The 15,911-nt window shown below is 47.2% G+C and overlaps 1 protein-coding gene across 1 annotated transcript in view; it reads right to left on the bottom strand.

The window, feature by feature from the left end:
- The window catches only part of LOC149453487 (uncharacterized), a 146,377-nt gene extending 130,466 nt beyond the window's left edge, over positions 1 to 15,911 (bottom strand). The window contains exons 1-5 of the mRNA XM_089688650.1: positions 15,860 to 15,911; positions 11,640 to 11,752; positions 10,379 to 10,567; positions 10,092 to 10,292; positions 9,574 to 9,744 (exon numbers count right to left, since the gene is read on the bottom strand). Coding sequence (XP_089544776.1) covers positions 9,574 to 9,744; positions 10,092 to 10,292; positions 10,379 to 10,567; positions 11,640 to 11,735 — 657 coding nt within the window. The 5' untranslated portion in view covers positions 11,736 to 11,752; positions 15,860 to 15,911. The remainder of the gene's footprint in view (positions 1 to 9,573; positions 9,745 to 10,091; positions 10,293 to 10,378; positions 10,568 to 11,639; positions 11,753 to 15,859) is intronic.

The following is a 15,911-nucleotide window of genomic DNA, read 5'->3' as shown; positions in this document are numbered from 1 at the left end:
AAAACGCAGTTTTAAGTGCGGTTTTTAAGCTGCAAAGGCATCCAGGGGAGGGAAAAAAAATGTCCCGTGTGCATGAGGCCTAAGGCCGCTCATCCTTGTGAGTTCTCTGGTGAGTACAAAGATTTCCTTTCCCAGTGAAACATTTCCCACACTCTGAACATGAATAAGGAGGCTCACCTGTGTGAAGTCTCTGGTGAGTTCGAAGGCTTGCCTTATGAGCGAAACATTTCCCGCACTCTGTGCATGAATAAGGACGCTCACCTGTGTGAAGTTTCTGGTGAGTTTGCAGGCTTGTTTTTTGAGTGAAACATTTCCCGCACTCTGAGCACGTATAAGGACGCACACCGCTGTGAATTTTCTGGTGAGTTCGAAGGTTTGATTTTTGATTGAAACTTTTCCCGCACTCTGAACACGAATAAGGACGCTCACCTGTGTGAATTTTCTGGTGTGTGAGAAGGCTTCTTTTTGCATGAAAACCTTTCCCGCACTCTGAACATGAATAAGGAAGCGCACTTGTGTGAAGTCTCTGGTGTTTATGAAGATCTCCTTTCTTAATAAAACTTGTCCCGCACTCTGAACATGAGTAAGGAAGCTCACCTGTGTGAAGTCTCTGGTGTATATGAAGGTCTCGTTTTTGAGCATAAGATTTCCCACACTCTGAACATGAATAAGGACGCACACCTGTGTGAATTCTCTGGTGAGTTTGAAGGCTTGTTCTTTGAGTGAAACATTTCCCGCACTCTGAGCATGAATAAGGGCGCTCTCCTGTGTGAAGTCTCTGGTGTGCAAGTAGGCTTACTTTATGAGTGAAACATCTCCCACACTCTGAGCATGAATAAGGACGCTCTCCCGTGTGAAGTCTCTGGTGTGCAAGTAGGTTTGCTTTATGGGTGAAACTTTTCCCACACTCTGAACATGAATAAGGGCGCTCTGCCATGTGAATTTTCTGGTGGTTAAGAAGTCCTCCTTTCATAGTGAAACATTTCCCACACTCTGAACATGAATAACAATTCTCACCCATGTGACTTCTCTGGTGGGCAAAAAGCTGTCCTTTCACAGTGAAACATTTCCCGCACTCTGAACATGCATAAGGACGCTCACCCGTGTGACTTCTCTGGTGTGCAAGAAGGTCACTTTTCACAATGTAACTTTTTCCACACTCCGAACATTTATGAGGACGCTCACCTGTGTGAATTTTCTGGTGTCTAAGAAAGTTTGCTTTCATGGTGAAACATTTCCCACACTCCGAACATGAATAAGGACGCTCCCCTGTGTGCGTTTTCTGGTGCGTATGAAGGCCTGCTCTGTGAGTGAAACATCTGCCGCACTCTGAACATGAATAGGGACGCTCACCTGTGTGAATTCTCTGGTGCGCTTGAAGGCCTGATTTTTTAGTGAAACATCTCCCGCACTCTGAACACGAATAAGGACGTTCTCCCGTGTGACTTCTCTGGTGCGTAAAAAGCTGATCTTTCGAAGTGAAACATTTCCCGCACTCTGAACACGAATAAGGACGCTCACCCGTGTGATTTCTCTGGTGTATCAGAAGGTTTCTTTTCACTGTGAAGCCTTTCCCGCACTCTAAACATGAATAAGTACGTTCACCCGTGTGAATTCTCCGTTGCCTTCGCCGTTTACAATGCTTTCCTGAACGGAGAGGAATGTCTGATGTAACAGTGTGCGACTGATCAGGATTGGAGGGATCCGTTAGCGTCTCCAAACGATATGGTCTATGGTGTATATTGTGAGTTTCGGGATTCAATCCTGGAGAATATTGTCCGACATGATTTTCAGCATCACAATCTGGAGATATAACCTCCAAAGTATTCCTGACATGGCGTTCATCTGTTAGTAACATTGAAAGAAAAGAAAAGGATTTTGCACATTTTGCAGCCTCCGGTCTTAAAGGAAAATACATAAAAATGAATCAGATTTCGTATACAAAGCAGTCATACAATCCGTACCGGGAGAGTGGTTGTGGACGGATGACCGGGAGATGTTACATAGTTAGTCTGGCTGAAAAAAGACAAAAGTCCATCCAGTTCAACCATAGAAGAAAAAGTTATAATCCTACACCCACAGTTGATCCAGAGGAAGGCAAAAAAACCCAGCAAAGCATGATCCAATTTGCTCCTGCAGGGAAAAAATTCCTTCCTGATCCCCCGAGAGGCAATTGAATATTCCCTGGATCAACGTCACCTATAAATGTTATATCCAGTTATATTCTGTGTATCCAAGAAAGAATCCAGGACTTTCCTACAGCAATCCACTGAGCTGGCCAGAACCAACTCTTGAGGGAGTCTATTCCACATTCTCACAGCTCTTAGAGAGAGAGGTGGGGGGGAGAAAGAGAGAGAGACGAAGAGAGAGGGGGGGAGAGGGGGAGAGAGAGAAGGGGAGGAGAGAGAGAGAGAGAAGGGGGGAGAGAGAAAAGGGGGGGTAGAGAGATAAGGGGGAGGAGAGAGACAGAGGGGAGAGAGAGGGAGAAGGGGAAGAGGGGGGGTAGGGGGAGAGAGAGGGGGGAGGTGGGGAGAGAGAGGGGGGAGAGAGAGAGGGGGGATAGAGGGGGGGAGAGAGGGAAATGGGGGGGGGGAGAAGAGAGAGGGGGGAGAGAGAAGAGGGGGGGGGGGAGAAGAGAGAGGGGGGAGAGAGAGAAGAGAGGGGGAAAAGAGAGAGGGGGGATAGAGAGAGGTAGATGCCCATCTAAAAGTTTTTTTTTTTATTATCGACACTCTCTGCTGAGAGAGAAAGAGGGGGAGAGAGAGAGGTAGACGGGGGAGAGGGAGAAGGGAGGAGAGAGGGGAGAGGGAGGGAGAAAGGGGGGAGAGAGAGAGAGAGGGGTGGGGAGAGAGAAGAGAGTGGGGTGGGGAGAGAGAGGGGGGGATAGAGAGTGGGGGGAGAGAGAGAAAGAGAGAGGGGAGAGAGTGGGGGGAGAGAGAGAAAGAGAGAGGGGAGAGAGAGGGGGGAGAGAAAGAGAGAGGGGAGAGAGAGAGGAGGGGAGAGAGAGAGAGGGGGGAGAGAAAGAGAGAGGGGGAGAGAGAAAGAGAGAGGGGGAGAGAAAGAGAGAGGGGAGAGAAAGAGAGAGGGGAGAAAGAGACAGAAAGAGAGCGTGAGAAAGAGAAAGTGTGTCTCAACCATTTCCCATATCCCTGTATATTGCGTTCGCTAAGATGCCCATCTAAAAGTTTTTGTTTTTTTTTAATTATCGACACTCTCTGCTGACACCACCAATTACGGAAGAGAGTTCCACATCCTTTCTAACAGTACTGAACGCCTTGCACAGTTTAAGGTCACACCGTTTCTCGCCCAACTTCATTAAGTGGCCGCGTGTTTTCTTACGTGAGACTGAACAGTTTCCTTCCTTTGCTAGAATCCCTATTTCGATATTTGTTTATTGTGATCATATCTCCTCTTAACCGCTTGCCGCCCTGCCACTGTGTATATACGTGTGCAGGGCGGCAGTGGAGCGCAAAACCACGTTTAAAAACGGGTTCCGCGCTCCCGACACTTTCGCCGGCAGGGGGCGCGCGCGCGCGCTCCCGCCGACCCGCGGGTGACACTATTTGATCCAGGAGGGATCAATCATTAGATTTCAGCCAGTGATTTCTGGCTGAAATCACATGATCGGTCCCTGTCCTATGTTAACATACACACAGGGCAGGATATGATGTCATTCTTCTCTGCCTGGACACATTCCGTTCCAGACAGAGAAGAAGACATCCAAAAAGTGAGTACACAAGCACTACACTACAGTTAGAACACTCTAGGACACATTTAACCCCCTGATCGCCCCCCCCCCTCCAGTTAACCCTTCACTGCCCTGTCACCAGTGTTACTGATCAGTGAAGCGATTTTTACTGATCAGTGTCGCTGGCGACTTCCGATAGAGTTAGCGCCCCCCCCAGATAGCGCCAGATTGCCCGCCAGTACACCAGTAATCCCGTTTAACCCCTTGATCGCCCCCCCCCCCCTCCAGTTAACCCCTTCACTGCCCTGTCACCCAGTGTCACTGATCAGTGAACCAATTTTTACTGATCACTGTATCAGTGTCGCTGGCGACTTCCGATAGAGTTAGCGCCCCTCCCAGATAGCGCCAGATTGCCCGCCAGTACACCAGTAATCCCGTTTAACCCCTTGATCGCCCCCCCCTCCAGTTAAACCCTTCACTGCCTGTCACCCAGTGTCACTGATCAGTGAACCAATTTTTACTGATCACTCTATCAGTGTCGCTGGCGACTTCCGATAGAGTTAGCGTCCCTCCCAGATAGCGCCAGTTTGCCCGCCAGTACACCAGTAATCCCGTTTAACCCCTTGATCGCCCCCCCCTCCAGTTAACCCCTTCACTGCCCTGTCACCCAGTGTCACTGATCAGTGAACCAATTTTTACTGATCACTGTATCAGTGTCGCTGGCGACTTCCGATAGAGTTAGCGCCCCTCCCAGATAGCGCCAGATTGCCCGCCAGTACACCAGTAATCCCGTTTAACCCCTTGATCACCCCCCCCCCTCCAGTTAACCCCTTCACTGCCCTGTCACCAGTGTCACTGATCAGTGAACCAATTTTTACTGATCACTGTATCAGTGTCGCTGGCGACTTCCGATAGAGTTAGCGCCCCTCCCAGATAGCGCCAGTTTGCCCGCCAGTACACCAGTAATCCCGTTTAATCCCTTGATCGCCCCCCCCCCAGTTAACCCCTGCACTGCCCTGTCACCAGTGTCACTGATCAGTGAACCAATTTTTACTGATCACTGTATCAGTGTCGCTGGCGACTTCCGATAAGAGTTAGCGCCCCTCCCAGATAGCGCCAGCTTGCCCGACAGTACACCAGTAATCCCGTTTAACCCCTTGATCGCCCCCCCCCCCAGTTAACCCCTTCACTGCCCTGTCACCAGTGTCACTGATCAGTGAACCAATTTTTACTGATCACTGTATCAGTGTCGCTGGCGACTTCCAATAGTGTTAGCGCCCCTCCCAGATAGCGCCAGATTGCCCGCTAGTACACCAGTAATCCCATTTAACCCCTTAATCTCCCCCTCCCCCAGTTAACCCATTCACTGCCCTGTCACCAGTGTCACTGATCAGTGAACCGATTTTTACTGATCACTGTATCAGTGTCGCTGGCGACTTCCGATAGAGTTAGCGCCCCTCCCAGATAGCGCCAGATTGCCCGCCAGTACACCAGTAATCCCGTTTAACCCCTTGATCACCCCCCCCCCCTCCAGTTAACCCCTTCACTGCCCTGTCACCAGTGTCACTGATCAGTGAACCAATTTTTACTGATCACTGTATCAGTGTCGCTAGCGACTTCCGATAGTGTTAGCGCCCCTCCCAGATAGCGCCAGTTTGCCCGCTAGTGCACCAGAAATCCCATTTAACCCCTTGATCGCCCCCCCCCCCAGTTAACCCCTTCACTGCCCTGTCACCAGTGTCATTGATTACAGTGAACAGATTTTTACTGATCACTGTATTAGTGTCACTGGTGACTTCCGATAGTGTTAGCGCCCCTCCTAGATAGCGCCAGTTTGCCCGCTAATGCACGGGATTTTTTTTACCAAAAACATGTAGCAGAATACATTTTGGCTTAAATTTATGACTAACTTTGAGTTTACGATATATTTTTTATAGCTGAAAGTAGAAAATATTGTTTTTTTTCAAAATTTTTGTGGTTTTTTTGTTTATAGCGCAAAAAATAAAAAGCGCACAGGTGATCAAATACCACCAAAAGAAAGCTCTATTTGTGTGAAAAAAAGGACGTAATTTTCGTTTGGGTGCAGCATTGCATGACCGCGCAATTATCATTTGAGTTAGTGCAGCGCTGTATAGCAAAAAAAGGCATAAATTACAGTATCTATACCATAGTTTGTAGACGCTACAACGTTCACACAAAGCAATAAATATACACTTATTGGGATTTTTTTTACCAAAAACATGTAGCAGAATACATTTTGGCTTAAATTTATGACTAACTTTGAGTTTACGATATATTTTTTATAGCTGAAAGTAGAAAATATTGTTTTTTTTCAAAATTTTCGTGGTTTTTTTGTTTATAGCGCAAAAAATAAAAAGCGCACAGGTGATCAAATACCACCAAAAGAAAGCTCTATTTGTGTGAAAAAAAGGACGTAAATTTTGTTTGGGTATAGCATTGCATGACCGCGCAATTATCATTTGAATTAGTGCAGCGCCAAACAGCAAAAAAAGGCCTGGTCATTAAGGGGGGTAAATCCTCTGGGGCTCAAGTGGTTAAAGCCGTAGTAAACTTCAAGGAAAAAAAAACCTCCCCTGCAAGGTCACGTCATAAAGTACATCGCATACTAGCACATTATGTAGGACTTACCTTAACACGAAGCCTAGGAGATTGCAGCGGAAGTGGGGGCAGGTACCCCCTCCCCCCCACTCCCCAAAGGTGCCAATCATTAACCACCTCCCATCCGGCCATTGTATATAATCGGCCAGACAGTTGCAGTGCAGGGTCAGGTGGGTGTTTATAAATGGCCTCCCCGCACCCTGCTTGTGCGCGCTCCCAGGGAGCGCGCAGCATTGCGATCCGGTGCCCGCTGTATCCTCCGGACACAGTGGAACACTGATCGTCACATGGGACCTCTGTGCGAGGTCCTGATCATGTGATCACTGATTGGCCAATCAGTGATCACATGCAGAGTAGTACGCAAGATGTCTTCTGACATCATTGCTTACTACGTGTGAAATCTGTGAATGATCAGAGGTCACATGGTACATTCACAACAGCCTTGTACCATGTGACAAGCTGTGACCAATCACAGCTCTCACAGTATTTCTCAATGGCTGCAAGAATGCAGCCAGAGAGAAGGAGAAATGATTGCTTTTACACCCTTTATGGGTATAAAAGCAATCCGTGTAAAAAAAAAAAAAAAAATCATCACCCCCCACAAGTAGTACAGTGTCATGGTGACACTGTACTGCTAGGGTGACAGTATGTAAAAAAAACAAAAAAAAAACAAAACAAATAAAAATATAAAAATAAAAATGTAAAAACAAAGTTTCAAAATTTTTCGTTATAAACGAATTTGGGTTATTTTTTTTTTTTTTTTTTTTTTATTAAAAAGATAATAGAATAAATATGCCAAGATTTATGATTAAATATTATTTATTTGCAAAATTTTATAAGAAAAACACTTTTTTTCAAACATTTTGGACTTTTTCATTTATATAGCAAAAAAAAATAAAAATCCCAGCGGTGAATAAATCCCACCAAAATAAAGCTTTATCTGTCTCAAACAAAATGCTAAAAAATTCATATCGGTACAGTGTTGCGTGACCGCGCAATTGTCATTCAAAGTGTGATAGCGCTGAAAGCTGAAAATTGGCCTGGGCAGGAAGGGGGGGAAAGTGTCCGGACTGGAAGTGGTTAATGGAGAGCGGGGGACAAAGGCTTAAAGCTGAAATTCCCCTTTTGGGTGGAGCTCTGCTTTAAGCATCTCTTTTTCTGGGCGAGTAGGTTTGTAGCAGTACTTCATAACTGAGGTCCTCCAGCCCCCTTATTAGCGATGTCGCCCTTCTCTGGGTTCTCTCCATTTCCAGTACATCTTTCCAGATGACTGGTGACAAGAGCTGGGTGGCATATTCAAAATGTGGCTGAACCAGAGTTTGTAAAGTGATAGAATTATAGGTAAATACCCTTTTTAGTGCATGCTAATAGTCTGATGGCCTTGCTTGCTGCAACTTGACATTGTATGCTATAGCTGAGTCTGTGATCTACTAGGACCCCCAGATCTTTTTCCATCTATTCCCCAGAGGTTCTTCCCCCAGGGAGTGACTTGTAATCATATTTTTACCCCCAAACTGCATTACTTTACATTTTTTCAATATTAAACCTCATTTGCCACTGATCACAAGGTCTCCGGTGTCCTCTGCTGCTGCTTACTGATCACATGACCCTGGCATCCTCCGCTCCCGTTTACTGATCACATGACCCTGGCATCCTCGCGCCCGCTTACTGATTACATGACCCTGGCATCCTCTGCTCCTGCTTACTGATCACGTGGCCCTGGTGTCCTCTGCTCTCGCTTACTGATCACGTGGCCCTGGCGTCCTCTGCTCCCGCTTACTGATCACGTGGCCCTGGCATCCTCTGCTCCCGCTTACTGATCACATGGCCCTGGCATCCTCTGCTCCTGCTTACTGATCACGTGGCCCTGGCATCCTCTGCTCCCGCCTACTGATCACGTGGCCCTGGCGTCCTCTTCTCCTGCTTACTAATCACAAGGCCTTCGGCGTCCTCTGCTCTTGCTTACTGATCACAAGGCCTCCGGCGTCCTCTGCTCCTGCTTACTGATCACGTGGCCCTGGCGTCCTCTGCTCCTACTTACTGATCACGTGGCCCTGGCGTCCTCTTCCCCAGCTCCCGCTCACTGGTCTCACACCCCGTGTCCTCTGTTTCTCATCCCGCTTACTAAACACATGGCCCCCAGCGTCCTCTCCTTTCCACTTACTGATCTTATGGCCCCCATTATCCTCTCCTCCCGCTCGCTGATCACACAACCTTCAGCTTTCTCTGCTGCTCCTGCTCACCGACCACAAGGCCTCTGGCATCCTCTCCGTGTGCTCCCGCTCACTGATCTCACAGTGCTCATAGTGCCCCAATCACAATACCTCAGTGCTCACAGAGCTGCATCAGCTCACGGTGTCTCAGCAACGCTGCTTACAAAAAACCTCACTGCTCACCACCGAGGCCCCACACTCAGTGGCATGACAAGGTGATTTGGTGTCCAAAGATGTCAAACTGCATTACCCACCGTTGGAGTATTGAAGGAACAAATTCCACAGCACTGGTTTGGAGGTAAAAATGCTGGAGAATCCTCCCTTCAGCAGTTATAGAGGTCCCTGCTCCTTCTGACAGGAGTGACACTGCTGTCACTTCTGCCAGCGAGGCAGCTGGAGAATGGAGCTGCCACAAGCTCCCGATTCATCCTCCCCACACTACTTAGCATTGCTTTAAAGGAGCGTGACTCTTTTACCCCCTCCCCCCATTACTGAGGGTGACCCCTGTACTGAAGGACAGAAATACCATATTGGAAGAATCAGAGAAACCCATAATAGAGTAATGAAAGCCTCCTCAGTGGAAATACATAGATTAACGTCAGACCCTCACTATTAATGAATGAAGAAAAGAGGAGTCCTTCAGCTTCAGCTTATAATAGGTAAGATGACTTTTCAAACAAAAAATATTTCTTTACCTAATCTACCATTTTCAATTTTGTCACATCTTACCAGAAATTCTGAAGACGTACGAATTATCTAAAACGTTCTTATAAACAAAAGAAAAAATGGAAACACATTCTGCATCCATACTGTTCTCTCCTTTACAATAAAGTCTCCTCTTACCCGGTGATGTGAGGGGCGGCTGATTCTCCATCATGACGTCCTTGTAGAGATCCTTGTGTCCTTCTAAATACTCCCACTCCTCCATGGAGAAATAGACAGTGACACCCTGACACCTTATAGGAACCTGACACACACAATGATACAGTCACCATCCAGACACATCCCTTGTCTGTTACTGGAGAATGTCCCAGAATTCCCGGCACCACTCACCTCTCCTCTCAGCAGATCAATGATCTTCTGGGTGACTTCTAGGATCTTCTTGGCACTAGTTCCCTCTGTTGTCAGGCGGTGAGGTGGAGGCACTGTGATGGGTGATGTCCTGTGAAGACGACTGCTGGGAGTTAATGGATCACCAGATACTTTCTTCACTACTCTATAATCCTGAGAACAGAGAGAAGGTAACAATTACCACCACAGACTTCCCAGAATCCTCCTCACCTCTCCGGTCAGGTCTGTGTTTTATTAATAGAGATGAGAGTGATGTCATGTGACCTCTCAGAATCCTCCTCACCTCTCCGGTCAGGTCTGTTTTATTAATAGAAATTAGAGTGACGTCATGTGACCTCCCAGAATCCTCCTCAACTCTCCGGTCAGGTCTGTGTTTTATTAATAGAGATGAGAGTGATGTCATGTGACCTCCCAGAATCCTCCTCACCTCTCCGGTCAGGTCTGTGTTTTATTAATAGAGATGAGAGTGATGTCATGTGACCTCCCAGAATCCTCCTCACCTCTCCGGTCAGCAGGTAGATGATTTCAAGGGTGTGGTTCAGTATCCTGTCACTCAAGCCCAATTTGTTATTTCCTATTACATTATTGAACATTTGTGGATTGTCCATCATGACGTCCTTGTAGAGATCCTTGTGTCCTTCTAAATACTCCCACTCCTCCATGGAGAAATAGACAGTGACATCCTGACACCTTATAGGAACCTGACACACACAATGATACAGTCACCATCCAGACACATCCCTTGTCTGTTACTGGAGAATGTCCCAGAATTCCCGGCACCGCTCACCTCTCCTGTCAGTAGCTCCATCATCTTCTGCGTGATTTCTAGGGTCTTCTTGCTCTTGTCACTCATAGGTGTCAGGGACACAGATGAAGAGATGGCGATGTGTCTGGGGGTCACTCTACTTCCTGACACGCGGTGATGTTCACTGGAAATCACATACTCACCAGAAGTCTCCTTCACTACTAAGTAGTCCTAAAGGGAGACATGATGAGAAATGGAAATGCTTAAAAAAGTATTAATTGTATTTATTACAGCTACTTATATAGTGCCATCAATTTACACAGTATTATATATAATATATATATACACAGTGAAGGACCTGGGTGAGAACCTTCTTCCCTCAGCCAGGGCATTGAAGATGGGTCGTGGATGGGTGTTCCAGCATACCAATGACCCAAAACACATGACCGAGGCAACAAAGGAGTGGCTCAAGAAGAAGCACTTTAAGGTCCTGGAGTGGCCTAGCCAGACCTTAATCCGATTGAAAATCTGTGGAGGGAGCTGAAAGTTCGAGTTGCCAAACGTCAGCCACCAAACCTTAATGACTTGGAGAGGATCTGCCAAGAGGAGTGGGCCAAAATCCCTCCTGAGATGTGTGTAAACCTGGGGGCCAACTCCAGGAAACGTCTGACCTCTGTGATTGCCAAAAAGGGATTTGCCACCAAGTACTAAGTCATGTTTTGTGTATTTCCCTCATGAACATGCAGATCAGTCATCATTTGTTAGACATGCATTTCTGCTGAATTTGTTGTTGCTATTCTGTCTCTCAGTGTTACAATACACCGAACATTTGATTTTTAGACCAATTGTTTCTTTGTGAGTGGGCAAACATTCCAAACCAGCAGGGGATCAAATACTTATTTCCTTCACTGTATATAAGTACATTCACATCAGTCCCTGCCCTCAAGGAGCTTACAGTCTAGGGTCCTTAGCTCACTTTCTAGGACAATTTAGTGCCAACTGAGCTACCAGCATGTCTTTGGAGTGTGGGAGTTAACTGGAGTACCTGGAGAAACCCCACGCAGGCACAGGGAGAACATGCAGACTCCAGGCAGGTAGCGCAGTGGTTGGGATTCGAATCAATGACCCTAGCGCTGCTAGGCGGAGGTGCTAACCACTTAGCCACTGCGCTGCCCCAAATGAAGGCTGTGTTCCCCTCATCATGTCCTGTCATCTTTTCTTCATTCTTCACCTGATACAATGAGCTAAGCTAATTGTTTTCTAAATAGAATAATGATTGTGTAATAATCCCAGAATTTCTCACCTCTCCGGTCAGCAGGTAGATGATCTCCAGAGTGAGGTCTAATATCCTCCCGGTCATGTGACCTTGGTCTTTGTCCATCTTCACTGATCTGGTCATATACAGGACTGTTCTCTCTATGGAGATGGATAATAAAATGGATTATCTGAATTGTACCAGGCTTTAATGCCAAAGCTTAATTGAACAAACTGAAGATAGAAGCTGATTGGCTACCATGCACAGCGGCTCCAGTTTTAGTAAATCTCCCCCAAAGTGTCAGACTATTCTGGATTTACACTGGTGATGGACACTAGAAGGTGCTTAGAACTGCTGAGACTGATGGCTCCCCACAGGCTGTGTGCTACTTTCCTGACTCTGGGACTTGTAGTTTGGTACAGTCTATGCTGCTTTCTGGACACTGGGAATTTTCTCCCACTTTGTAGGACCTTTTTCTGTGGAAGCCTGCGGGAGCCCCAAGACTACAGCGGGGCCTCCAGGATCTTCCTCTCTGCCTGCCTTTACCCAGAAGCCTTGTCCCAATGTCACTCGGTCCTCATACTTCACCCCTGCTGTCGGTTGCCCTGCTATTTGGTGAAGCTGATGCTGGTCACACCAGACCTTCACTTTTTTGTGGACCCAGCAACCTACCTTGCTCTGTGAATCGCCCTGTTTGCCCACTGACCCTCATGCTGCCCTGCTTTGTGGGGTGCACACCAAGCTGCAACTGGATGCACAAGACCTGCCTTTCCCCTCGTTTCTCTGCATCCAGGAGTCTCCTGTGCCCACTCTGACCCTTCACCCTGGACACTCCACAGAACATCAGAAGTCACCAGTGTGAGTAGGCACCTCTGATGCCATGTGATTCCTGCCCTAGGAACAGTTTGCCTTTGATTGCTGCCTTGTGAATGGCTGTCCTGTGACTAGTATCCTGTGCTTACTGTTCTGGGTCCCATTGCTTGTGCCTTGTTCTCCCTGGATTGCCCCTGGTGCAATTGGACTTATTGGTTGCTAGTCAGCACTTGTCCTTGCTGTGCCATACTGTTACCCCATGGACTATTACTCCTTGCTGTGCCATACTGCTACACATGGACTATTACTCCTTGCTGTGCCATACTGCTACCCATGGACTATTACTTCTTGCTGTGCCATATTGCTACCCATGGACTATTACTCCTTGCCGTGCCATATTGCTACCCATGGACTATTACTCCTTGCTGTGCCATATTGTTACCCATGGACTATTACTCCTTGCCGTGCCATATTGTTACCCATGGACTATTACTCCTTGCCGTGCCATATTGCTAACCATGGACTATTACTCCTTGCAGTGCCATATTGCTACCCATGGATGATTACTCCTTGCTGTGCCATATTGCTACCCATGGACTATTACTCCTTGCTGTGCCATATTGCTACCCATGGACTATTACTCCTTGCTGTGCCATACTGCTACCCATGGACTATTACTCCTTGCCGTGCCATACTGTTACCCATGGACTATTACTCCTTGCCGCGCCGTATTGATACCCATGGACTATTACTCCTTGCCGTGCCATATTGTTACCCATGGACTATTACTCCTTGCTGTGCCATACTGTTACCCATGGACTATTACTCCTTGCCGTGCCATGCTGTTACCCATGGACTATTACTCCTTGCCGTGCCATGCTGTTACCCATGGACTATTACTCCTTGCTGTGGCATACTGCTACCCATGGACTATTACTCCTTGCCGTGCCATACTGCTATTCATGGACTATTACTCCTTGCAGTGCCATATTGCTACCCATGGATGATTACTCCTTGCCGTGCCATATTGCTACCCATGGACTATTACTCCTTGCTGTGCCATATTGCTACCCATGGACTATTACTCCTTGCTGTGCCATACTGCTACCCATGGACTATTACTCCTTGCCGTGCCATACTGTTACCCATGGACTATTACTCCTTGCCGTGCCGTATTGATACCCATGGACTATTACTCCTTGCCGTGCCATATTGTTACCCATGGACTATTACTCCTTGCTGTGCCATACTGTTACCCATGGACTATTACTCCTTGCCGTGCCATGCTGTTACCCATGGACTATTACTCCTTGCTGTGGCATACTGCTACCCATGGACTATTACTCCTTGCCGTGCCATACTGCTATTCATGGACTATTACTCCTTGCTGTGCCATATTGCTACCCATGGACTATTACTCCTTGCTGTGCCATACTGCTACCCATGGACTATTACTCCTTGCCGTGCCATACTGTTACCCATGGACTATTACTCCTTGCCGTGCCGTATTGATACCCATGGACTATTACTCCTTGCCGTGCCATATTGTTACCCATGGACTATTACTCCTTGCTGTGCCATACTGTTACCCATGGACTATTACTCCTTGCCGTGCCATGCTGTTACCCATGGACTATTACTCCTTGCCGTGCCATGCTGTTACCCATGGACTATTACTCCTTGCTGTGGCATACTGCTACCCATGGACTATTACTCCTTGCTGTGGCATACTGCTACCCATGGACTATTACTCCTTGCCGTGCCATACTGCTATTCATGGACTATTACTCCTTGCTGTGCCATATTGCTACCCATGTTCTATTACTCCTTGCCGTGCCATATTGCTACCCTGTGCAATATTCGTCCTCGCTGTGCTGCATTGCTATTCCATGATCCTGCTGTGTCTCCCATTGTGACCTGGATTGTTACCTGTGGACTCACCCTGCACTCTGTTTACCTCCTGTAATCCTGCTGAGTCTCCCTGACTGTACCTTACCATTATCTTACACCCTTTCAGTGTACCAGAATACCCTAATAAACACCCCACATGTTGGGTCTTGTGTGATTTTCATTAGTATGATTTGTATTGATTTTTGCAATATAAAATAACAAAAGGTATAAAAGCAATGCACAAAATGGTACAATAAAATGCAAGGCATAGATAGCAAGATTACAGCATTTAACACGAAGACATGAGGACCAAGCCCAAATGGTCACATAACTATACTCGGTCTTCTCCAACTGAGAGCAAGGTCAAAAAGGATGCAAATCCAAAACTGTAGAATCACATAAGGCAGATTTGTAGGAAAAAGTGTTGCCTATATAGTCATACACCCTGAGGGGAATAAAGAGAGAGAAAAACAACTCCCAGCACAAGGGGGTCGCAAACTGGAAGAGAGGAAAGGATAGGGGGAGGCAACAAAAAACCCCTCCAAAATGGTGACCAAAGGAGTGAAGGAGAAGAGGAAAGAGGACCAGGAGGAGAAAGAGAAAGGGGAGCTTGCCTGGGGAAAGAAGAAGACAAAAAAGTGTCCCATGTGTCTCAATGTATTGTGCTGCCCAAGATCAGGTTGCAATAATAGTCATATCGACAGTAGGGAGCAATCCAGACCCGTGTGGCCATTGTAGATTATCCAAGGGTCTCAAACCTTCAGGAACTTGGAGAGGGTATTCGTGAGCTCCTCATACACCATGATGCCCATGAGGCGTTGTTTAACCTCAGCAAAATTAAGAAACGGCTTGTGCTGGGCTTTACCTATGGTCTTCCGTGCTGCCAGGAAGACAAACCCCACCAGCTTCCTCTGAGCTTCAGTAAAGGACGTGATGGACTTGTGCAACAAGGCTTCCCTAGGGTTACATAATAAGGAGACTGACAGAACCGACTGAATCATAGAGTAGACCTGGGTCCAAAATCTTAAGACTTTCGGGCAGGACCACCAAACATGTCTGTTTCCCTACAGCCTCGAAAACAAAAAGGGAGAGGCAGAGGGGACAAGGTTTGCCACCCGTACCAGGGTCATGCACCATCGAAAGAATTACTTCAAAGCATTTTCTGGGGTGTGGTCCCATGCGATTTGATGCTCTCTCTCTGCATTCCTAGTTCATCACAGCCCTAGTGTCCATGGGAGAAAAAAAAATGCTCATTGATGGCAGGTAAGACATTTCCAATAGTTCCGGCATTGGTGGTCAGTGGAGGGGGATTGCTCCAGCATGGGCATTCAGTGGGTGGCCTTGCAACTGAAAGAACTGGACATTCACTTCTGTGGCACGCCATATCCTGGGCCTCTGAAAACGTGGAATCCTATTCAAATAGAAGGACGTTCTTATGGGATCTGGGACAGCCCAAGGGCATATATAACCCAGCAGTGGTGCAAATGGCTCTATGTTCAGACTGTATGTGCGGGGGGGGGGGGGGGGGTGTTATTGGGTGTTAATATAAAATGATATCTTATTACCTCCTCTGCTGCCAGTTCCAGCAATGTCTCCTCTCTACTGATTGTTTGAAAT

This window comes from Staurois parvus, unplaced genomic scaffold (assembly GCF_062004578.1).
Source record: "Staurois parvus isolate SC_StPar_1 unplaced genomic scaffold, SC_StPar_1.0 ptg000449l, whole genome shotgun sequence".
Lineage (NCBI taxonomy): Eukaryota > Metazoa > Chordata > Amphibia > Anura > Ranidae > Staurois > Staurois parvus.
This window is presented reverse-complemented; position numbering and strand designations above follow the sequence as displayed.